The 25,632-nt window shown below is 49.0% G+C and overlaps 1 protein-coding gene across 1 annotated transcript; it reads left to right on the forward strand.

Annotated features, from left to right (window-relative positions):
• Positions 1 to 4,963: 4,963 nt before the first annotated feature.
• On the forward strand, positions 4,964 to 25,403 carry atosa (atos homolog A). The gene is made up of 12 exons (XM_083690721.1): positions 4,964 to 5,942; positions 17,521 to 17,705; positions 17,900 to 18,096; positions 18,263 to 18,388; positions 18,551 to 20,384; positions 20,609 to 20,734; positions 21,364 to 21,452; positions 22,396 to 22,492; positions 22,758 to 22,916; positions 23,356 to 23,424; positions 23,731 to 23,927; positions 24,324 to 25,403. The coding sequence occupies exons 1-12, from the start codon at positions 5,804 to 5,806 to the stop codon at positions 24,475 to 24,477; spliced, it is 3,372 nt and encodes a 1,123-aa protein (XP_083546847.1). The 5' UTR covers positions 4,964 to 5,803; the 3' UTR covers positions 24,478 to 25,403.
• Positions 25,404 to 25,632: the final 229 nt, after the last annotated feature.

Here is a 25,632-nt window from a genome sequence, read left to right on the forward strand (position 1 = left end):
CTCTTTCACCGTGGTGCTTTTGCTAGCGCAACCATGCAATGAAAACATACCAAAGGAATTTCTGTTTTCCACTTTTCTGCTGATAAACCAAAGCTCTTCTTTATCCCACTCCCCCCCGCTCCCCCCCCCCACCCGCCCACCCCCCTCCCCTCATCCCCTCCTCTCTCCGTCCTCTGAAGGAAGGCCCAGCACTCTGGCCGTGCATGTCTTTACCAATGTCTCTGAATACCTCATAGTATAACTCCTTTTGGGTTCTGTATAGAGTCTATGTGAGTAAGGCAGAACTGAACTAGTTAAGTACTTCTTATTTTTAACTTCAAAAAGCTTTATGATTATTTATTTTGAAGTTTTGTCGGAAGTGCTCTGTTTCAGTATAGGTCAAGTTTCATGGTTGTGGTTTGAAACTTGCAGGACAGGGGAGAAGCGTATTTTTTATCAGACATTGGGTTATGCTAATATCATAATGAAGGTAGACTTTTGTTTTTTACAGGGTAAAACCAACTGCTGTGATAATGTGTTTATATTTTCCCTTTTCTCTACTTCTGTGTTGTTGTTTTGATTTAACTTAATTGCATTTTTTGTATTGCTTAACCACTGCTTTAATTTATGCATTTGTAGAAAATCTAGATTTGTATATAGTAGGTTTTTGAAAAAAAACTAAAAACAGACAGTCAGTTTTGTGTTACAGCCTTATTTCCCATGCTTAGATATAAGGAAGGAGTGGTTTGTATTCTTCTTCACGTAAATCTTAGCCGGCACTTCAACATGTGTTCTGAACACTGCCAGAAAACCCAGACAGTTGATTTGCCAACAATGAAAAACAAAGTTACTTTGTGAAACAGCTGGCAAAAAGCAGTGTGTGTTTTCTATTCTTTTGACTTTTTAAAAAATGTTATTTTATTGGTATTACTGCACATCCAAAGATTTTTAAAACAAACCAAAAAGAAAAAAAGGTTAAAAATATGTATAATGTTGAAAAGCACTGGCATTTGTGAGGTAGACTTGTTGAGTTTTGATTTGCCATTCGCACGGGTATTAGAAAGTAGAAGGCGTACTAGGACTATGTAGACAAGCTTTACTCAACCATGTGGGGAATCTCCTCTTTAATGTACAATCGGAAGCGTTTGAAACGAGGGCTGCAAGTCCCACTCACTTTGCTGTCTCAATGCACAGAGTGGGGTGGAGTCTAGGCTGGGCAGCCGGTCTGCCGGGGGCTGTGTCATGGAGCTGGGTCTGTTTTTATTCCCATGGCACTGCCGCCTAGTTCCATCTGGTATCTGTTCTTTTGGTACAAACTCGTGTAATGACAATGAGCAAAGTCTAATAAATTTGCAAAAGGACCTTACGAATCAGTGTGTGAGTGTGTATGGGACCGCATAGCCTGGACAGCACTTCTCTTCTTTGGTTTCTGTGTGTGTGTTTGTGTGTTTGTGTGTGTGTGTGTGTGTGTGTGTGTGTGTGTGTGTGTGTGTGTGTGTCTGGTTTTATTTCTATTTGTTTATAGCAGGGTTATTTTGGGGGAATGGAGTTCAAGAAAACTGTTCTGATTAAATGGAATCAACAAAAATTCAGAACTAGATTTCATACAACATCTCCCATTTGGTTACATTCCTTGTCAGACATTTTACACCGTAAAGGTGTAAAAGGCACACCATGTAGTTATCCTGGCTCCCTTCAAAACATCAGGGATTATTTTGGCTGATGATATAAAGTTATATCTGGAAATATATTTGTTACGTTTCTCTCATAAATGTCAATGGGAGTCATGAGTAGGAAACGATTTACAATCAAACTGCTGCTAGTTTGAGCAGGTTTTGATATTGTATGTTATTGTGTAAATGTTTTAACTGTTGTGTGATGAGAGAGAGTGTGATTGTTGTATTGATTATGTTCCTATGTCCTGATTGGTTGTTTTGTGTGAACAAGGAGTTCCCCTATGATGGGTAACTTGGCTACAGGTCTCATAACAATACTGTCTGCAGCGCCAAAGACAATCATCTGGATCTCTAAGACGGGACTTAGTTTCTCACCCGAGGGGAAACTCTTCCAGCGATTATTCCTATAAAGAGGCTTGGAGGGTTTTGATAAAGTAAACAAAAAAACATACTTGCTGACATGTTTTAAACTAGGATACAGTAGTTGTTTCTGCGTTAGCATTTCAAACTGAGTGATTCTTGTATCAAACAGTTATTGTTCATCGCTATGATTTTTGTCACACTCTTTTCTGTAGAGCTGTTCTTTCACTCTCACTGTGTGTGTGTGTGTGTGTGTGTGTGTGTGTGTGTGTGTGTGTGTGTGTGTGTGTGTGTGTGTGTGTGTGTGTGCGTGTGCGTGCGTGTGTGTGTGAGCTACAGAGGGTGATGCATTAGGTGTTACCCTCAGGTTGTAGTTCCATAATGCCTCATGGATTTGATCATTTTGGGTTCTATCTCCCCGGCTTTGCTACTGCTCTCTCAGTGCTGTGCAATACCATCTATTGTGTGTGCTAAGCAAAAAAAAAAAAAAAAAAAAAAAGAATGAAAAGAAAAAAAGACAAGCAAGTGATGTCATCCAGCTTTTTTCAATGTTCAAATGTTTCAGCATTTCTGTAGTCACAAAAAAAAGTAGAAAATAAAACATTGGTTTCCAGCACCTGAACCACGACTCATGTTGTTTCTCTCTGAACAGCAACACTGTCACTTAACACATGGACCCCCTTGTTCAGTTGCATATTGGTGTTGCTATGAGAGTAACCCACCAGATGGTGGCAGCACTGAGTCTTAGGAACCTTGAGCTTTGTTGTTCTCTTTGTTTGTCTACTCAGGTGGTGAATCCTGTCTGGACCAACCCCCAGTAGAACCACACGACTGCCCTCAGAGCTGCCCACCTATGCTTGCTCTCTTCATAAATATCACACCTTACTTTAATATAGCTACCTGATTTCCCACCTTGTTCATGGCAACCACAATTAACACATCGCATACAACCGTAATTGACATAGTGAAATGCTTTGGGATCTTGCTCCTCGCTCAACAACAGTCAGCCACAATCGACAATGAGTACACAGTGGTTTCACTACAGAAATAATGCCCATGCTAGAAGCATATTCATGCCTAACTCCACTCAAGGTAAGGATTACTTGGCTTGTCCCTGTGGAAGAACCATTGTCTCTCTACCAGAGAGGTAGAGAGAGAGAGAGAGAGAGAGAGAGAGAGAGAGACAGAGAGAGAGAGAGAGAGAGAGAGAGAGAGAGAGAGAGAAGGCGAAGAGCCCTTTTTGGTTCCGGGTGAACCTTTTTCTCCCTTTTATTTGTAATTTTACTGTTTAATCTACTCTGAATTCTCAAACCCCCATGAGACTGTGTGTGCATCAGCTCTACTGTGTGTGCATCAGCTCTACTGTATCTGCACTGATTTTATAGTGAACACATTCTATGTAGGTGTACCCATATGGTGTTCTCTACCTGGTCCTTGTTTTCAGATCAGGGGCCAAATGCATAAACATGTGCAGACGAAAGAGAGGAAAACAGTAGATCCCACTGAGATGCACCAGAGAACCTATGCACTCACCTATTCCTTTTGACATCCACTGTCTGCACTTCTACTTTCATGCCACTAGATGGTACTGTGATGCAGCTCCATCTGACTCATCCAGGCCAGAGGGACGTCTGCTGCAGAAAGGCTCTGAAGACGTTTTCTTTGTTTTCTTCAGTAGTTAACGACATGTAGCTGTGTAGTAAGCTACTGTCACTACTCGCTACATTTTTCCAAAAGAAAACAAAAAAAGCATTGGATTAATTATGTTACCTAACATTCCAGCCCTTGAACTAAAAATGTTCATACTATTTCATCCCCCACTGCCTCCGGTCTCCCACTTTCCTCCACCTCAAATAGTTTTCTCTCCGAGTGATTTCAGAGCGTTTCAATCGAACACTTTGTCACATGGACAGGTAATCTTTTAGTATCTGACTGTCCTGTGTTGGATGAAGTAGTTTCGATATAGGGAACTACTTTTTCAAAATAGCTTTAGTTTGACAAACTATATTTCTCTCAATGGTAACTTTAGTGTTGTTAAACTTCTTCCCTTGTAAAGTAATTGGTAATCTAGTTACATACATTTTCAGAGTAGCTTCCCCAACACTATAGAATACACCCCCAAAATAAACACATGACATGAACATGACGTTACGATTGTTCCATTAGTTTACAAGTCAGTCGGTTTAAAGCATGGTTGTGTAAGTGAGGCAGCCTTTGAGATTTAGATTTGACAGCGGCCACTATTTTCCAGGAAGATCAGGAATATTATCGTGGCTGTGGATCTAGGCCTATAGTATTAAGTATAACACAGATGAGAGATCTCGTATTTTCAGTCTGTGAACAATGCATGATTGAAAAAAAAACATGACTTGAAATGCAACATATATCCAAATATCACACGTGATGTGTTCATCATTCTAAAGTTGTAACTGTGACACATGTTTGCAGGGTCTCCAAAGAAGCTGACGAGACATGTCGGAACAAAATGTTCACGCAAAACCTCACGTGCCACGTGCCCACGTGGACGCGCATTCGAACCACGAGCCAATCACAATCCAAGCATGGGCTTCCCTCTGTCTGTACTGTTAGCTACAACGTTATTAACCTGGTAGAAGGCAGCTATTACATTAAAAACACCTGTGTATAACACTGACCACAGCGTCAAAAAGTGTAGCGTGCCGAAAAGTTTGACAATGTAACAAACTTTTGGGGGGTTGCTATGGCAGCAGGTTCATTCGAGGGCTGAAACAGGGAAGTGACGAGTCGGGACGAGCTGTTGTTGGGACACGTGACTCAGAAAGGCTGCCCTGATCTGTTTTGACAAGCAGAGGGAGAGAGGGACGGAGAGCACGCAAGTGAGTGGCAGCGCAGAGCTTTGTGGAGAAGACAGCTAGAGAACTAACAATAATTAGTCCGTTGCCGTCTATGTCAGCACTGTTATCGGGTTGTCCTGAGCACGGTAGCTAGAGATAGTTTGGAAACGATCAACTTGGACTTTTGAAAAGAAAACGTTCGCTTAGCTATACCGTCCGCTAACTGCCAACCGTTGATGGAAACCAGCTCGTTGGGTCTGAAAGTTTTGATGAAAGGTGACAAAGGACTGAAAGAGACTAGCTAATGATAAGGGAGGTCGGGGCAGCTGCTATGTTAAGTGGCGGACCAGGTGCGTTTCAACAACATAGTTGGCTAACGTTGCTTTTTAACAGTTAGCTAACGTTATCACCCCTATGAACAGGGTAGCTGGTTGGTCGTTGACGTTGGCTGAGGACGTTCGCTGCAGCTACCTGCGGCGTGGGGGTTGGGGGTGTTTGGCAAGGTCGTCGATCGTCAGCTGTCCTAGTATGTGGTCAGCTTCTTGCGGGTACAGTACTCGGCGAGATAGCAGCGTTAGCCTTTAACCAGATGGTTTAACGTTTCAGTCGCGGTGCACAGGAAAAGAGAAGGGGAATGCTTCGTGACGTGACTGATGTGGCTCAAGTGGTGGAATTTCAGACGTTTATTCTAATGTCTGTGTAGCTAGTCAGCTTGATTTCTTGCTGGCTAGCTAGTTGTCGAACCAACCCATCCACTGCGCGTATTCAACGTTTGCTGTCAGACTAGCTCACCACTGTTCGTCAGCCCGTTAACAGCGCGACTCGATGGACCCGTACAGTAGCATGGCAACAAAGCATTGCTTTGTTAGATAGGGGGCGATTGGCAGCATACAGGCTTTCCAGCTGGTATTGTTGCTTAGTACAGTAAGTCAGAACAATCCTTTCGAGGATTTTGGGTCCGCACAGGATCATTTTATGTTGTCAAGGCTGGCTGTGTCTACAAGCCAGTCTTCGAAAGAAGACATAACGGACGGAAGACGAAGAGAAGACCCTGCGCGACATCAGCAGGAGGGCATCCCAGCGATGACACTGGCCAACATGAAATCCGAACGAGGTAAACAGAACATGTATTAAGTCCCTGTGATCAGATAGTGGGGAAACACTGCAATATGAGTGTCGTATCGACATGGTCCACCATTGGCCTGAGGCGGTCCAGTGGAATGTGCTCATTCCCCGGGGAGTGGAATCAGGGGCAGGCAGGGGAATGATGTAACAGCTGGTTAACTTGGGTCTCTAGCTTTGTCAATAACAAAGCCTGACCCATGGCGAAGCAGTCCAGGGAAATTGGGACATCATTGTGAAACAAGTCATAGTTAGTCACTAGCTGGCTGTGTCAACAACACACTACACTGCGCACTGCTGTAATTTTCAACCAAATGTCATCATGCTGTTGTCGTATCTCTTAAGCTGTTTTTGGGAACAAAACGCCCTAGTTGATGTCACATCCAACAGCGACACCACCGAACAGCTGACACGCACGCTTTGCCTTGGGTGTTTGTCTTTCCTTTGTGCAATATTACCTCTGTTATTCTATTTACCCGTGCGTCTTTTGCATAGGGCTGCTGCCAAAACCAAAACCTTTTTGTTCCCTGTTGTAGATCAGACTGCGCTCAGACATGCCCTCTGCGCACTGCATGTTTACATCACGTCTTCTTTGCATGGAGCAATGAAGGGCATCTCTGTTTGTTTTGATATATTGTTATGCAACTGCAGCAGATCGTTCCAGGTCGCCCTATTTCTAAGACACTGTAAAGGCCACTGCCCTCAGTGCCCTCAGACATAACATAATCATGTAGTCTAATGATTGCTTCCACATGCTTGTCATTGATTCTGGGTTCGTTTTTGATTCTGTTAAGACTAACAACACAACCACTCTGTTGCATTGAGTGGACCTGAAGACTAGCCTAATTGAGTGTTTTTGTCTGAGCTCAGTTTGACCTATACATCACATTATGCTGGTAACAAGACTCCCTAACACAGAGTGTAAACACGTTCCCTATACGGGCTCAGACCCAGCCTTTAAATAGACGCCAATGCAGATGCAGACATCTGGGCTATTTTACCATGGTAAAGCATACACACACACTGTACCCAGTAATGAGAACTATCTCCGGTATCTCTCAGGCAGCTGTAAACAGCACTGCTACTATGTTTTAGTTCACGCCAGAGAGCTTGGCTCGGGGATCATTCTCAACACGAGTTAAGCCTGTCTCTACCCTTCCCTTTTTCATTTGTCCCCGTATATATAGATTCTAATCATGTCCCGTTGGCACCCCTGTCACGGTGCTAATAATAAGAGCTCATTGCAATAGAAGCTGCTCTGGAGCTGTTCCCATATGACCGGTCACACTGGCAGTGCCCGATGCTCGATGCTATTGTTATTTGGGACATACTGTTCCTCCGGTGGAAATAGCAGGCTGCTCAGTCCCAGAGACAACCTCTCCTCCCTCGGATTTGGAGAGTGGGACTGCTGCAGTGGTCAGGGGGAGGTGTTTACAGGGCAGTCTACCGAATGTAGCAGTGGTGCTGCGGGGGAGTTTGAACGAGTGTGTTGAGCAGCAGGACTGTACTGGTCTGAGGGACTGGTTCTGGTATGACAGTGGTGCACAGTGCTGCAGTAGGGGGGGGGGACAGACAGGCCCATGCACTGTCTCATCACCCTAGTGTGGCACACATCACAGGCAGCTTCCTGCTTAGGTAGGAGGGGGGGGGGGGGGGGGGAATCCTTTGGATTCTAGGCCTAACCCATGTAGAGAGAGACACTGGCATTTAGCAAAAGATTCAGATGTTCAAGGCCTCTTTTTGTGACTTCAGATTGCAAACATGTGTCCCTGTGAGAATGCAGGGAAAGACCGACACAATGTTTTGCTCAGGGCTAACCTAAGTCATCTGACTAGTTTGTTTGTTGAGTTCAACTGTGGCCCCTGTCTTGTCTTGTGCGAGTGGAACAGAATGCTAAAGCTCGAGCCCCATAACCATAACGCTGAACTGACACCTTTTCAACAGATCTCATGAAGGGTATGGAACACGCTCCGTAGGTGACGTATAGCAGGGAAGGCTGAGTGGAAACGTGTTTGTGCAGAGATCCTGGCTGGCTGGCTGTTTGTCTCAGAATATACACACATACAGAGAGGCCGGTCTGGTTGGCTTGGTTAGCAGCAGCAGTCAGCTGGCAGGCCTCAGGCCCCTTAGTCTGTTACAGTGTTTGTTTGGAGGTGTTTACTGTTGGGACTAAACATGCCTCTCAAGGGAAGTCCACACCCCCGCACAGCCTGATTATGCTCGTTAGCCTCTGCTAATGTCCCCCTCCGCCAGGACAGCCAGCAGATCACAGAACGGACTCTCTCACCGACGGGGCAGGTCAGATCGAGGACAAAGGACAGACTCACTCTGTTGGTCCCATATGGCACCTGTCACCTGTCCTCCCCCCTGTTAGCAGCAGTGATTCACCGTAACAGGCGCAACAGGTGTCCAGGTCTCGGTTCTCACAGTCAGTGAGTCAGTCACACCCGCTTTGTTTGTTGTCTGTACATTAGAAGCTGTGAGGTCAGGTTTCGTAGACTTCTCATTTGCTGAGGGTATTCTAGCGAGTTTTTTTTGCTGACCAAAGCATCCCCCCCCCCCCTCCCCCCCACACCTTATTGTTTTGTCGATAAGAAGGAGATGGTCATGACCTATATTCTGCAGTTTGATAAGAGTAGCCTTCATGAAGTTCCCTGACTCAGCACAGATTAGCAGGCCTAAACATATTGCATTGGATTTTAATTTCCTCGAAGAGATTTGGATTTCACAGGGGGTCAACGAAATTAAATGATGTAGGCTATCCAATGTCCACACTGCTACCTGGTAACCATGGCGAGAGCCCGACAGCCTCAGTTCCAGCTGCTCTTCAAGGGCTCGAGAGATCAGCTGTTAATCAAATGCTGTTTTCACCGTAAGTAGTCGCTGCACGTGATTCAGCTCCAGTGCTCCCAGTAATGCTCTTACGTAACGCTGGGGGTCTTATCCCTGTCCCGCACACACTCACGCCTGTCCCCCCCCCCCCCCTCTCTATCTCTATCTCTCAGAGCTGATGTTGATGGACACACTCCCTCAGGGCTCGTCTGCTTGGTCTCACAACTAGGGCTGGCAAGGATCCCACAGACGTATCACAATACATGGGTCACAATACGATACTATTGCCATACATTGTGATTCAATACATATGGTGATACATATGCGATATTTACTGAAAATGTAACCTACTGTGTAGTGTGCATACAATGATAGTGGTCTGATATGTATGTATACAATACATATTTAAGTAGGGGGGGAAATCACCCCCAAATTGCGTGTCTGTGGTTTTGTGTTGTGTTCCCATTGATCACAGGGTGCTGAGGGAGTGACATCACCCATTCCGGTGTGTTCGTCATCTCCTCTGCCCCTGTGGCTCCTCACAGCCAACCGACCACAAGCGCCACAGGAGCAGGAGGAACCATCTGGACCTGTTGGTTTCCTCCTGGCAGGGGGAAGGATTAGCCGCGTGCACTACTCTCACTTTCTGCCGTGGCCTATATATGCAGCCAGTGTGATGGAAATGGAGCTGACACTGTTCAAATACTTTTGAAAATACATCCTTCCTCTCCTTCTTGAATTTAAGCTTATCCCTGATCTGACATCAGTATCTGTGTCAGCTATCATGTCGAGTATCCTCCTGGGCAACATGGACACCAAGTTGCCTGACTGTTTTCATTCCGATTTTGGATCATACATTCTTTCCTAATTCCAACAGGTTTTGGACGCCAGCTTCTTTTCCTGTCCTGTTATATTTGCGACAAGCAAACCCAAGATTACCAGCCTTTATCTGCCAATGTGTGGCAAGAACATTTGTTTTTGTTTCCCGAGTTGGACAGAACGAAAGCCTGCCAGCCAGTCTTATGTGATTGCTGAATGTGAGCCCCGAGTCCCTCTCTCCTCCTCAATCTCACCCCTTGTGGCCTGAGCTCTCGAGTGCTGAGGAACACACACTCACTCACCCTCTTCTTCTTTGACTCAATCACCCTCTCTTCTTCTCTGCTGTGGTCTCCCTCGCCCGCTCTTCCCCCTCTCTCCTGCGCTGCGGCGGTCACAGAGTTCGCCCGCTCACATGAGTCACATCACATTAATCCCTACTGTACCACCTCAGCAGTGACGCCGTAATCGCTCGCCACCGCTATCTGCTGATGCTATCAGAGGGATAGAGAGAGACAGGCGGAGAGAGACAGACAGGGGGGGAGAGGGGGCAGAGAGACAAAGATAGACAGACAGAAAGAGAGAGAGAGAGAGACAGACAGGGAGTGGAGGGGGGGGGGGCAGTATTTTTAAGTGGAGCTCAGCTGAGCACTTGGCCAGTGTAAGGAGGAGGTTGTCACCAGAGACCCAGTATCTCTGTCTGCCTGGGAGTTATGTAAGCTCAGAGCTGTGCTCTGGTTCCAGCACCCAGGCACCCAGGCACACTCCCCGTCTCTGGTCCTGCTGTTTACTGTACAGTATGTCTCAGACTCAGCCCCCAGGCCGCTGCTGCTCTCTGTCCTTGTGTGTGTGTGTGTGTGTGTGTGTGTGTGTGTGTATAGAAAGATTGCTCCAGTTTAATTTGTTTACTCTGGGTGGGTACATGGTTAACTTTAGCTCAGCAAGATGTTCTGGTCCCATGGTCACTCACAGTAGTCACCACACGTGCGCACGCACACACACACACACACACATAAACACAGCCTTTGTCTGTCAGAGGAGAGCACCTCAGGGAGCCGGTCTGGCCTCAGTGACCTGTGCTGTCTGCTCTCCGTCACCTGCGCTGTAGACATAGGGTGCAGGCATTGTTTATTAACAACAGTGTTGGGAATGGCTTTAACCTGAGACAATGCCTTCTCTCTGTCCACCCCCCCGCCTCGTCCTCCTCCTCTTCCCCCCTCTGTGTCCTGTCTCCACACTGTACACTGGCCCAGCTCCTGTCTCCAGCAGAGTTCAAACATCTCCAACCCGGGTGTCACACCAGCGCAATTGATGCATTTTGATCTGTACTAGAAATTCAGTAAGATTCTGCCCGGTGTTTTTTTTTAATTTTTTTTTTTTTTTTAAGCTGGACTCACACAGTGGTTTTATTGATTTCGCTCGGTCAGTCCTGCTGCATTCATCCAGGTGAACTGTGACCCAGTGAGCTTAAACAGCCCTAGAGAGCACTCTGGCTGTACCCTGTACCCTGTCTGACCTGTTATCCTACACATTGGCGGAGCAACCGGTTGGGACAGTGTTATCAGACCAGATATAGGCCCCTTTGCCTCCCTGTTTGTCTCTCTTCTTTTTATAGCTGAGAAGTGAGAAGCAACAAGCGCAGGCCAGGGGCAGGTCTCCAGTAACCAAACCCAGGGCAGGGCAACTCACACACTTTAGACAGATGCCCTTTTGAGCTGTTGTTGAGCTTGCTCAATTTGTTCTCCTTGTCAGAAATCTCATCCATCTCCAAAGAGCTGTAGGTCAGAGAGAGAGAGAGGTGTGTGTGTGTGTGTGTGTGTGTGAGTGTGAGTGAGTGAGTGAGAGTGAACGTGTGTGTGAATGTGTGTACATTAGGTTGGCAGAGGCAGTTGCTATTCAGGCCCTTAACCTCCCCCGCCCCATCCCCCTCCTCTTGCTGTTTGTGTGTAGCCTCTATGAGTTTGTTCTCAGCTGTGGTGGAGGGCAGAGTGGGCATGCAGCAGGGATTACTACCCTCCACTGTACTGGGCTTCATAGGCTCCCCAGTTACGTAATCAGCATTAGTGGGACAATGAGTTTGCCTCTGCAGTGAGGGCTGCTGGCCCCATCCCCAGGCCCAAGCCCCAAGCCCCAGCCTGGCCCAGTGGAACACACCACAGTAGCTCAGAGCATGTGTCGCTAACAGCTAGCAGCTAGCCCAGGGCCTAGCAGTCAGCAGGGCCCGGTGATGGTCACTCTAACCCCCAGGGGCCAGGGAGGATCAGAGAGGAGGGCAGTAGCCCTACAAAGGTTGTGCTCTGCGACGCCCTGCAGGGCTGTGTACAGACAATGGCCCAGCAGGTGTAGGGGGGGCTGCTTTCGAGGCCTTTGGTCCCCTTGATTGAAAGCTGAGCAGCTCATAGGCTATGCATTAGGACTTGATGAGTGCATTAGGGGACTTACTGTGCACTAAGTAAAGGTTTACATTCACTACACATCTATATTTAATCTAGTTCTACATGGCAAGGAGCACAGCCTCTGAGCCTGCCTCTGCCCAGACTCCTGCCCCTCTTTATCCCCCACAATAGAACCCATTAGAACAACCCGTCAAACCCAGCAGAACACAATAGAACACAACTCAAACTCATCAAGGCCCTATTGATGTGATCAACTATGTCTATATTGAACTCTCTCTCTCTCCAGAAGAACAATGAGGTTTAATGATGAATGTGTTGAGGGCCTCAGGGCTGTTTACTCTCCTTACCTGCGTCAGATGGAAGGGACTGAACCATCAGGATTAGGCTGCAGGCCTCAGTAAAAGCTCCAGCTAAAGGCCCTTGGAGTGGCCAAGCATTTCACTTAGCAGCAGTTTGTCAATAAAGGCATTGTCTGTTTAGTTCAAGCTTCATCTGTGTGTGTGTGTGTGTGTGTGTGTGTGTGTGTGTGTGTGTGTGTGTGTGTGTGTGTGGCTGGGGTGGGGTGGGGGGGAGAAAGGCTCTTAACGAGTGTGTGTGAGAGGGCAGGTTTTGCTGTGTGTCCGTTGGTGGGTCTGTTGTGTGTCGTTTGATCAAGACAATGGAAGCTAAGTTTACAGGAGCAGAAGGAGAGTTTGTCTGCTGCTGGAACTGTACCCAGCCCTCTCAGCCAATCAGGAGCCAGGGCTGGTTGCTATGTGTGCTGTGAATCTGCCCCCTTTGTGCGGAGAAAGAGAGAGAGAGTGGGGGAGCTGCGGTAGAGCAGAGTACAACCCAAGGCTCCCACAGACAGGCAGAGGCCTCTTGAGTTTGGAGAACAACACAACAAGTGGAAGTGGGAGGAAACTGGAAAAGTTGAACAACATGGCAACTTTATATTCCCTCTGCTGCACTGTATTTTGCACCAGGCAACTTTCTTCTTTGGCAAGCATAGGAAATGAAAGCTCCCTTTTTCTCTCTCTCTCTCTCTCTCAACACTTTTCTGTTTTAAGAACTCATGTCATTGCCACTGTTGTCACTTTGTTCAACAGTTTGCCACTTGTCAGTATTAAACGGTTGACCTGACATCAGTCCTTTTCTGAGCTTCCAGATGAGTTGTGGTGTTAACAGGCAAAACAGGAAAGGTGAAGTGGCGGACAAGAAAGCGCCGTGATTCACGTACGCGGTGGAAATATACTGTATCCTCCTATCCTGTGATTATGGAGAAAGGTTCAGCGGTTGAGGGCTGCTCTCCTCTCGGCTGACTGTCTCAGGCAGAGGTTGGTGTCGAGGGAGAACAAAGACTCTGTATGACGCCCGCAGACATGAGAGGGCTCACACAAACACACCAGGACGTGTCAGTGAGAAGTTCATACAGTGTGCGTTTGTGTCTTCCAGAGCCCCAACTCATTCCTACACACACACACACACACACACACACACACACACACACACACACTCTGAATCCCCGTGACGGGGACATTAACATGATATCTGCGTTGCCTTGGCAACCCTTTGTCCCCATGTAAAATGGATGTTCTATGGCCAGGGGAGTGTGTCTGGTGCAGTTTGGTGCTTCCCTCCCTGTTCTGATCAGCAGCTGCACAAAAGGCTCTGCTTGACTGTCATACTTTACGACTGGATTAGATTAGATTTGACTGATTTATTACTTATTAATCCCCACAGGGAAATTCAATTGTCACCTAGACCATGACATGCAAAACATAAAACTCGGGAGTAGATGATGCCTGAGGATTTGAATCCGCGCAGGGCTTTGCGCTTATCGCTTCTGCACGGAGTCTGTGACGTGTCCCTAGCCAAAACAATGGAATTCCCAGCCCGAGATTTCCCACATGTCCACTGTCTTCCGTGTGGACATGCGGACGTGGAAGGTATAAATCAGCCTTTACTGTAAGTGTCCAGCCCCTTTCTCCTGACTGTAGCCCACAACAAAGGCGAGAGACAGAGAGAGACAGAGACACACACACACAGAGACATGAAGAGAGACATGGTGCTCCTGTATTCTCTGTGGTCTGTGTCGGGCGTGACTGAGTGAACCTGTTGTCGGGGCCTCTCATGCAGCAGCATCACAGGGTCTTCCCATCATTAGGCCCAGGCCTATGGCTATGGTTGATCATTTGTCACAGCCACGTGTGTCACAGAGAGAGAGAGTTACCAGGATGAGGTTATATTTATCCCACTGGGGGCTGTAGTAAGTAGATTTACTATGGTGAAGCAGTCTGTGTAATCTCCCACTCTGCCCCTATGTGTGTGTGTGTGTGTGCATGTGAGAGAGAGAGTGAGTAATAGAGAGCGTCTCTCCTGATTGTGCCTGTCCTCGGCCCCATCAGAAGTCCCTGAGGCAGACGCTGTCAGTCCCTGGCACGGCACGGGGCTGGGCTGGGATTTTTAAGGACAGGGTTGGAGACATCCTGTCCTGCCTGTACAAAGTCTGTGTGTGTGTCTGTGTGTGTGTCTGTGTGTGTGTCTGTGTGTGTATCTGTGTGTGTGTCTGTGTGTGTATCTGTGTGTGTGTGTGTGTGTGTGTGTTCCAATACCAAAAGGATGATTATGCTCTGTCATTATGACAGATGCAGATAGTATAGAGGACACATCTCAGCTAGAGCTAGCCTGCCAGACTGGATTTGGCTGGCTTCCTCTACTGCTGCTTTGAACTGACTCTGCTGCCTGCCTGCCTGCCTGTCTGTCTGCCTGCCTGCCTGCCTGCCTGCCTGCCTGCCTGTCTGTCTGTCGTGTTGTACGTCTGTGCTGGCCTTTCTGTCGGTCAGTGTTGTCTGCCTGTCTAACTTGACTGTATGTGGCAACAGTGACCCAGCGGAGGTTTGGGGATCGTCTGAGGTACAGCGTGTCACCAATATCATCAGCCACACCACGACTGAGCGTAATCGACAGATTTTTTTTTCTACTGTGTTTTTGTTTAAGTTCCCACCCTCCAACACACACACACACACACACACACACGCACACACACACACACACACTGTGGTCTCCCCTCGTCCATGGCTGATCCCTGTTTGCTTGTTTCTTCTTTCTTGCGTAACAGCCAAATCTGCTGCTGTGTGGACTCTGTGCCCCTGTGTTGAAACTGCAGGCTTTAGTTGTGAAAGAAGCCCCACTGGAGTGTGAGTGTGATTGTGAGTGTGAACCAGGGAGCAGCAGTAGCAGCAGATTACTGTGTCAGCTTAGCTATTACTGGCACAGAGACAGACCACAGAAGCATCCTCTGTAGCCTAGCAGATCCAGACAGGACTGCAGTAGCTACGCATCTACTGCAAGAGCGCTCTTTTCACACACACACACACACGTACGCACACGCACGCACGTACACACACACACACACACACACACACACACACAGGAGTGGATTCAGCAGGCCTCAGGACCTGGCTGGGCTTGGTCAGCGGGCCGCGTACGTACACCGCTCCCTCTCTCAGAAGGCCCTTCACCGGGTTTACTGGGAAGTTGGCGGTTAAGGCAGCCGTACTGGATGTTGACACCGGGCTTTGCGAGTAGCCCTCTGTCCCCTGCCGTGTGTTCACACCCGAGGATTTCCACTGCACACAACATGCCTGGAGGATACAGGGAACGAGTAAGACTGGAGAGAGAGAGAGAGAGAGGGTGTGTGTGTGTGTGTGTGTGTGTGCGCGTACGCAGAGTGTTTGTATAGAGTGTGTGTTCCATCAGGCCAGCTGATCCGCTGGCTCGCCTCCAGGTCGTCTCGGCCCAAGCGACTCTAATAATAAGACCTGCGCGCAGCTCCTCTCTCGCTGTGACAGGTTACATAACACACCCGTACACACAGGACAGGAGACGCGGTGAGTCAGAGAGGCGTCAGGAGAAGAGGGACAGGCGGAGGAGGAGGAGGAGACAGGATGGAGGATGGAGGATGTAGCTGGGCCGGGGTTAAGCCAGGAGCGCTGAACAGATTTGTGAAATCCTATCTGCACTACCTTTCACTTTACAGGACAGAGAGAGATATAACTAGCCGTAAGATGCTTTCATGTTCAATTACTTCAGTGTGTGTGTGTGTGTGTGTGTGTGCGCGCGCACACATGTGTAGGAATGTCCTGTCTGGTCCCAGTGCCCAAGGAACAGCAGGTCCCATCTATGCAAATCCCCCAGCCTCTCAACCCATTCCTCACTGGCCCTTTGTTCCTCCTCTGTGGAACAGTACAACAACAACACTACTGCAGGAGCTACATTGGAGCAGTCAGAGCTCTCTCTCCTCCCCTCCTCCTCCTCCTCTCTTCCCTCTCTCTCTCCCTCCCCCGTCCTCAGGCTACAGCTGGCAGCAGCCCCCTCCTTTGCATGTTATGTATGCACTGCTCTCCCCCTCCACGTGCAGCCTACAGCTCTGAGCACGTGGGAGGAGTTCCCTGGAAGAATGTGCGTGACTGCCTGAGACACACACGCACAGACACACACACGCACACACACACACACACACACTGCCTGAGACTGATACACCGGACTCCACACACACACAGCCAACTGAGAAGGGGCTCTTTTAGTGTGTGTGGTTGTGTGTGTGTGAGTTGGAGCGAGCTGTAGGGGGACTCAGAGCTGCTGTGCATCAGCTGACCTCCTAAAGGATTTTGAGAGTTGTATCTGGAGGAGGAGAGATACAGCACAGGCAGGCTTTTCTGCTCTCAGCTAAAAATACACACTCTGGGTGTATTTAGGAACACAGTGTACACACACATTTTCTGGGAGAAGTAGGCCTTCACACTGACAACATCTCATGCAAAATGGTGAAGCACAATCTGTACATTGGATTAGTGATGTGTTGGCCTACATTTAAGCCTTTTGGCCTATATGCTTTGACAATATCATACTTCAATAAAGGGTCACACTACATGGGTCTTTGTCTGTCTGTTTGTTTATCTGTACTACTCCTGTGCTCTTCAGAGGTCCAGTGGGCTTAGACCCAGTGTTAGGGTCTGCTGCCTGATGTCTCAGCCCCACCCTAGCCACCCCAACCTTCAGTTGGCCAAGAGGCCCGGACGGTGCTGTGGAACACTTTTATTTTTGTCTGAGAGAGAGAGAGAGTTAGTGTGTGTGTGACACACCACGCCTGAGCTCAGCTGACGTGGATGTGCTAAAATTATCCCCAGAAAGGCAAAACTGGAAATGTTTGTCTCATTCCTCCCACCCAAAACAAAACACGATCAGCTTGTAAAACCCATGGTAAAAGGATATTAGTTAAAGCTGTGTGTGAAAGACTATCCAGGGCATTGCAGAGTCAGACCAGTGGCTGATGGCAGAGAGATAAACAGCCTGCTGAAATGGCTGAATGCTGAGCTGCACTAATGAGTCACTTATTTGTTTGCCAAGCTGCTTTGGACTAGGCCTGTATCTCGTGTGTGTGTGTGTGTGTGTGTGTGTGTGTTCTCTCTATCTCTCTCTCTCTCTCTCTCTCTGTGATCTATGGATCTATGTCCTGACCTGTTCACCCTCTCTGTTGTCTAGATGTGTCTGAGGAGTTTTTCGAGTACGATGCGGAAGAGTTCCTGGTGTTCCTGACGCTGCTCATCACTGAGGGCCGGACGCCGGAATGTTCCGTGAAGGGAAGGACCGAGGGCCTGCACTGCCCCCCAGCCCAGTCTGCCCCGCCACTCCCCACCAAGCACGAGTGCAGCGACAAACTACCGCAGGTAACACAGACACACACACACACACACACACACACCAGCAACAAACCGCAACCCCCACCTCTCGTAGTTTATTCTGAGGTGCTGCTGTAATGGAGCAACAGTTTTCCCATCCCTAACACACACACACACACACACACACACACACACACACACAAATGCATGCAATAACAAACTGTATGTGTGTGTTTGTCCAGTGTCGTCAGGCTCGACGGACCCGCTCCGAGGTGATGCTGTTATGGAGGAACAGTATTCCCATCATGATCGAGGTCATGCTCCTGCCGGACTGTTGCTATGGAGACGAGTGTCCCCCCAGCGACCCCATCAGTGACCCAGCCATTAAACAGGACGCTCTCCTGCTGGAGAGATGGACCCTACAGCCCGTTCCACGACAGTATGTTTTCACACACACACACACACACACACACACACACACACACACACACACTTACACTCACACTACAGTGAGTACCACGACATTTACACCCTTAGTATTCATTATCTGGTCGCCATTCTGTTACTGATTTGCTAATAATGAATCTAATCTCTGTGTGCTGTAGGAGTGGGGATCGGTTCATCGAGGAGAAGACCCTGCTGTTGGCTGTGCGTTCCTACGTCTTCTTCTCCCAGCTCAGCGCCTGGCTCAGTGCCTCCCACGGCATCGTCCCCAGAAACATCCTTTACAGGTCGGTCAGACACACACACACGCACACACACACACACGCACACACACACCTCAACCATGTTTGCACGGGGATACAGATGATGAATCATAAAGCGTTTGGATGATTTACGAGGAGCATGTAAGACCTGTAGGAGACTAACCGGCGTCTGCGTCTGTCCTACAGGATCAGCGCTGCTGACGAGGAGCTGGTGTGGAAGTTCTCCCAGCCCCCCGCCGAGCACCTCTTCCCCGTCCCCAACGTGTCCCAGAGCGTAGCCCTCCGAGTCCGTGTCCAATCCCTCCCCCGCCAGCCCACCTACCCTGCTCTGGCCTGCAGCATTCACACCGCCCTGCCCCCCCTCTACAGCAAGACCCCCAGCCTCAACCCCAACTTCAACCTCAACTCCACCCAGAGCCTTCCCCTCTTCAGGAGGGGCCACCACGACCCTAAAGAGAGCCTCCTCCACAACACTAACCTCCCCCTCTACAACAAGGGGCCTAACCCCCTCACTAGTCTCCCTTTTACTAGCCTCCCCCTCTCTGGTCTCCCCCTTTCTGGCCTCCCCCTCTCTGGCCTCCCTCTCTACAGTAAGAGGAGCCAGGAGCTTCCAGAGAGTCAGAACGGAGAGCTCCCCTCCCCCCAGGTGAAACCCCCCCACCACCGTCAGGGCTCCCCCCTGTTCGCCCGGCCCTCCCCCTCCCGCTCCCCTCTCCCCTACCCCCCCGGAGGCAAGGCTGTGAGGTGGCTCTACTCCACCCTCAACGGCCCCCCTGACCACACCCACGGCGAAGACTATGGCCAGAGCACCAACGGGGCAGAGAGCTCCAAGGGGCGTGGCTCCGAGGCTCTGAGGGCCTTCAAGACTCTGTCATTGGCCGATCCTCCCCGTTGCCCCTCCCCCAGACCCTCCTCCACAGAGACCAATCCCTTGATTGGCTCTCTGCTGCAGGAGAGACAGGAGGTCATCGCCCGCATCGCGCAGCGGCTCAACTTCTGCGACCCGACCGCGCCTCCCCTCCCGCACGCCCTGTTCACCTCCGACACCCCCCCCAAAGCTGTGTGGGGCAGTAATCACGACGACACGACCCTCAGCAAGACCAAAGAGCCCGAGGGACCGCCCCCAGAGCCCATTGGACACCTTCAGCCCTCCCCCTTTGACACGCCCGTTAGCAACACACCAGTTAGCATGAGAGACACTACGTCACCTAAACCTGCAGCCTGCAGGAGGCTGAGACTGACAGAGACCAGAGACAGAGACAAGGAGAGAGACGGAGAGAGGGACAACTCTCTGATCTCCCAGGCCGTACAGGACATCACCAGACTCATCCAGGACAGACTGTCTGCCCCCACGCTGTCCCCGACACACAGCAGGAGCAGCAGCCCACTGCACCACACACACTCGCTCACGCTCACACACACTGTCCGCACGTACACGCACACGGCACACGCGACACACACCACACACACTGCCAGCTGCAGCCAGAGCAATGGCGTCAGCAATGGCCACACACCCAACCACGAACCCCAACGCGGAGACACACACACTCCTAGCCATGACCTCCTCAGAGACATACACAACCTCACACACACCGCTGTTTGCACAGATAGAACCAGATCTGACCCAGAGGCAGACCGTTCTGTAAAAGACCAGAATGGTGCTGGTGTTACACTTGAAGACCCCCTCCTCAGACCCCAGCCCCAGACTCCTCCTCAACGTTTACAGGCCTTCTTCCCCCAAGAAGAGCCCCGAGCCCGGACCCCCGATACCCTCCTCACCCCTGTTACCCCCTCTTCCCCTAGAACCAATGGCCCGAGGAGCACCCAAACCTGTACTCTCACAGACGCCTCCCAAACTCTGAACTCCACAGCCCAGAACCACAGCAAACCCCAGCCTCAACCCCAGCCCCAGCAAGCTGCCCTACAGGATGAGAACCAGGCCCCTCCAGGCTCTCCAGCCCGCAGCCCTCCCAGCCCTGCCAGCAGATCCCCCAGTCCCCAATTGCACAGCACTATCCTGGTGAGTGACTGCAGAGGTGCAAAGGTTACATCTTACACACACACACACACACACAAGCACACAGGTTACCTTAGCTATCGCCACCAACTAGGCAGTTCTGAGCAGTCAAACTCGACTCTAAAACCATGACATCTCATCCACTGTAAATGTTTTTGACTGGCCAATCTCTCTCTCTCTCTCTCTCTCTCTCTCTCTCTCTCTCTCTCTTCATTTCCCTCCCTTAGAGAACTCACAGCCCCTCCCCCCTACGTCCTTGTAACAGCTGGAGGAAACAGAACCGCCACTCACTGGACGCTACGGCAACCAAGGCCTTCCACCCCTGTACTGGCCTACCCCTACTCTCCAGCCCTGTAAGACACACACACACACACACACACACACACACACTTTACTGCCAAGAACCATGATTCATAGTCTTTTCACCATTATCAGTCTCCTACTTTGTGAGTATGTGTGTTAGAGAGAGAGTCTCATATATCCGTCAGCAGGCTGCAGGACTGTGCCTGTTGTGAGTTAGGTCAACTTTATTACTGCCTTTGGGTGCACACGCTTCTTCTCTCACACACACACACACACATACACACACACACACACACACACACACACACACACACACGCCAGCTCATCCACTCCAGTTAGTCAGACATACATAGACATGTGCATCACTCATCTGTGCCTCATCAGCCTCAGCACTCTGACTGACTTCCCGTTGAGCTGAGGTTGTCAGAGAACCTCCAGCTCCTGATTGAACACATGTTTCCTGTCTTCTGATGAGTCTGAGGCACAGGCTTCCACACACACTTCACAAGTCACACAGGAAGTCAACATACAGATGACTGTGAACCCCAGCGTCAACCGCTGCTCGGGTTGATCCCCGCTCTGCCTGTAATTCTCATTTAGTTTTTATGTTGAACTGATATTAATAAACATTATTAATAATTCATAATGTTCTATACTTAAATTCTGTTGTCTCTCTCAGGTTCCTCAGAGGAGAACCCAGACAGGCTACTTTGACCTGGACTCTTCCCTGATTGGTTGTAAAGGCCTGCCATGGGCATCTGGGAAAAGGTATTGATTTGTCAATCACGGATCATCACTATCTTCGTGAGGATTAACACTGTGTGGCAGTAGTTAGATAGTCCCCCTAACCACATTTATGGCCCATGTTTTAGTCAGGCCCATAAACAAAGCATATGTTAACTTAGGCGTTAGGCCTGTGGACCATAAAGACTTCCACAGCAGTGGCCATACATAATGCTCGCCTTTAGATAAGTGGCCAGATATTTTACCCTTTAGTAGCTGCGTAGCCAGACCCTTATTTACACTACAGAGCCAAACCAAGCTGAGCCGAGCTGTACTGGGCTGGCCTGGGTGTGCATTCACTTCAGTTGCTGTAACCGTGCTGGAAAGGGCAATGTGAAAGGAAAATATCCAAGCCAGCGCAGCGCAGTACGGTTCGGGTCGGCCCTGTAGTGTGTAAAGCCCCCAGGTCAGCCCAGCACAGCTCGGTTCGGTTTGAGCTCTGTAGTGTGATTAGGGTACTAGATAGGTGACCACGCCAGCCATTTGGCCCTCTGCTGTCTGCTCCCCTCACAGCGCTACCTGCTGGGGAAGGAGGTGTACTACTGTTGCTGCTGGAGCCCTGAGGCACAGCTCAAAATGGCAGACTGAACCAGCTCTGACAGGACAGAGGGCTAACAGAGAGAGCTAGCTCTACTCTATACAAGGTTGTGGCTAGTTAGGGTGTGGATTATGTGTCAATCTGACGTTCTAAAGATAGCTATACTGTAGTTAGATGAACAGTATTAGTCAAATTGAATTGGTTATGGATGAGACCTAGTTAACAGCATATCTGCTTGACCCATATGAGAGTTGTCTTGAGCCAGAGATAGAGCTGCCTCATCCCTGACGCATTCTAACGTGTGTGTGTGTGTGTGTGTGTGTGTGTGTGTGTGTGTGTGTGTGTGTGTGTGTGTGTGTGTGTGTGTGTGTGTGTGCGTGCACCCTTCAGGGTGTGTCTGAAGAGGGATGACGACACAGAGGAACCTCAGCAGCTGTTGAATGCCAGTGCCCCACCTGCCAGCCTCAGCCTGCTAGGCAACTTTGAGGTACAACACACACACACACTCTCACCTGTTTGCGTATACAGTACATGTGCTGAAGATTGCAGGTGTGCCAAAGGAACAAAAGGCTGGATATTATAAATAGATAATATATTTAGTATCAGCTGTTCTGGTCTAGCAGGTCTGTATGGAGGAGAATCTGAATGGATCATGAGAGCTGGACAGCATTACCAAAGGTTTAGCAGTGACTCATCTGTATGACCTTACACAATGTTTTCATTGTGGGTCCTAATAAGGTGTGTGTCCACAGGAGTGTGTGTTGAACTACCGTTTGGAGCCCTTGGGGTTGGTGGAGGGCTTCACGGCGGAAGTTGGGGCCAGCGGAACCTTCTGCCCTAGTCACATGACCTTCCCAGTCGAAGTGTCGTTCTACAGCGTCTCTGACGACAATGCTCCCTCGCCATACATGGTGAGGATTTCTTACATTCCGAAAGGAGTTGTCATTTGCAGACCTGACGACCGCTTGACACTCCTTGTGTTCATGTCACGCTCATGAATCATCAACGTTGTGTTTCTCTGTGTGTGTATTGTTTAACATTGTTTGTTGTTGTTATGGCTGCACTAGGTCAAGAGATTAGCACTGCCCCCTATTGTCCCCTACAGGCCACCTATATATATATATATGCCATTTAGCTGACGCTTTTATCCAAAGCGACTTACATTGCAGTGAGTGCATACATTTCAGTATATATGGTCCCAGAGGGAAACCCACAACCTAAGCGTTGTTAGCGCCATGCTCTACCAGCTGAGCCACAGAGGACCCACAATCCCTTCTGCCATCGTCCTATCAGTCTCCCTTGTGTTTCCAAATCAACTGGATAATAAATTGTTGCTGTTGTGTTTGTCAGGGTGTTATCAACCTGGAGTCCCTCGGTAAACGAGGCTATCGCGTACCTCCATCAGGAACCATTCAAGTGGTAAGAACATTACAGACACCATTACAGTTTTACCAACTATGTGTTCGGTAATAAACGTTAGCTGTTGCCTGTTTTGACCAAGTCGTATCTGGATTGGAGGTGTAACAGACATAGCTCTCTGGGCCTGAAATCATAATGATTGACAAACTGAGAACAAAGAGAACTGGGTCCAACTCATAGCACTGGGGCAGGGAGACCCCTAGTGATGCCTCAGAGAAATGCATGTAAGACGCAGTGGGGATTGGTCTCTTGTAGTAACCCCTTGTTTTATCTCTCTCTCTCTCTCTCTCTCACTCCCTCCCTCAGACCTTATTCAACCCCAATAAGACGGTGGTGAAGATGTTTGTGGTGGTGTATGATCTGAGAGCCTTGCAGGCCGGACACCAGACCTTCTTACGACAGAGGACCTATTCTGTCCCCGTCCGCCGAGACAGTTCACACGCCAGCAGGAAGCCCCTCCCCCTGGGCCAGGGCCGCATCCTGCGCTACCTTGTACATCTGAGGTGAGATACTCCTCTGGGTGTCGGTCCATAAACACTATGAGACTCATCGGAACAGACCAGCTCCATGACTCGACCAGAGTGGTATATCAGAAGAGTGGCGCCAATGACCTTCCTAGTTTCATATAGCTTCCTGGTTAAACTTCCTGATTTACCCAATCTAAATTAGTTTTATTGGTTTCCTGGCAAGATGCTCTGTTATAATGTAAATGAACTATTTGGAGTTGGCCAATAGAAAATTGACCCCTTCATTGGTGCAACTCTTCCTTGTCGAACACAGGACCAATCTAGTAGAACAGGAAAACAGATCAATTACACTCATCTCCCCCCTTTTTTTACATTCCCCCTCACTCACTCTCTCTCTCTGTCTCTGTCTCTCTCTTTCTGTCTCTCTCTCAGGTTCCAGAGCTCCAAGTCTGGGAAGATCTACCTCCACAGAGACATCCGTCTGCTGTTCTCCCGCAAGTCCATGGAGGTGGACAGTGGTGCTGCCTACGAGCTCCAGTCCTTCACGGATTCCCCCGCCGACCCGCCTTTCTCCCCCCGCTGCTAAGGCTGGCACACACCCAGCAGGGTACTACTGACTGAGGCCTCTCCCCTGGTAGAGCCAGGGCCTTACTGAAGCCTGAGGCCACAGTCTCCCCCTGCTCGAGTTAGACAGGGTGGCAAATCTCAAATGATACCCTATTCACTTTGCACTGCTTTTGACCAGAGATGCCACTGAGTGCTCTGGTCAAAAGCAGTGCTCTGTATAGGGCATAAGGTGCCATTTGAGACACAGCCAGAGTCTCCCCTGCTCTTTCAACAAGCAGGTTCCTTACCAGAGTCGTTGGTATACAGAGTTTAGTGGCTCTGGGCCATACCATAGCCATACTCTCCCCAGAGGGAGGAGAGGACGACACAGGGACGATCCCTTAGAAGCAGAACCTCACCCAGCCCAGTCAGTCAGCTTGGCCCAGAATAGGAGGTCCATTTGGAACAGGACAGGGGGGGGGGGGGGTGGGGGGGGGGGGGAGTTCTGGTGGTACAGCTCCGTCCTAGAGATATGCTGTAATCTGAGAAGCCCCAACACAAACAACCATGGACCACTGAAGACCACAGAACAAGCAATCAAGCCAGAGTGAATCCCAATACGACATCAGAAGCGCACTGTGTATTTCCACAATAACTGGAAATAAAAAAAGTAGTAATACTCTAATACTTATTTTTTTGTACTGTTACAGAACCACTTTATCGGAAGTGTTGCAATAGAAAGAGAGTAACCTTAGCTTTAGTGTTTACATATTTACTTTCAGTTTACCATCAGTTATTTAATATTTAAATTAATATTTCAGTTACTGCTCATGTGACGTCTGTCATGCTAAGCATTATGATGTAGTGCAAACTGTAAATCATAGTATGTATTTTTGACATTAATATTCAGATCTGAAAAAATATAAATATATATCTATATATCTTATAAAGCAATCTTTAAATCTGTATTGTGTCTTTGTGTCTTCTTTATGACCTGCCCATTCTCCTCCCTCAGCACCTCTGTAATGTAATAAAAAGCTAAAACAAGTCACTCTTTCTTCTGAAAATGAGTGTGAGTTGGTGATTTACAGTAGTGAGGGGTCCAGAGAACAGACAGCTGGTTTATGTCCCTAGGCTACACTCCAATCTACTCCAATCACAAGAGTAGGCCTTTTCATGATTTAACCTAAATGAA

Source organism: Argentina silus, assembly GCF_951799395.1.
Source record: "Argentina silus genome assembly, chromosome: 19".
In the NCBI taxonomy this organism is placed as follows: Eukaryota; Metazoa; Chordata; class Actinopteri; order Argentiniformes; family Argentinidae; genus Argentina; species Argentina silus.

Excerpts from the sequence above, each read along its gene's own strand:
- atosa (XM_083690721.1), top strand. The coding sequence starts at position 5,804 with ATGTTGTCAAGGCTGGCTGTGTCTACAAGCCAGTCTTCGAAAGAAGAC. Across the intron at positions 17,706-17,899 it reads GCAGCGACAAACTACCGCAG|TGTCGTCAGGCTCGACGGAC; the intron begins GTAACACAGACA and ends GTGTTTGTCCAG. Across the intron at positions 18,389-18,550 it reads CCCAGAAACATCCTTTACAG|GATCAGCGCTGCTGACGAGG; the intron begins GTCGGTCAGACA and ends TCTGTCCTACAG.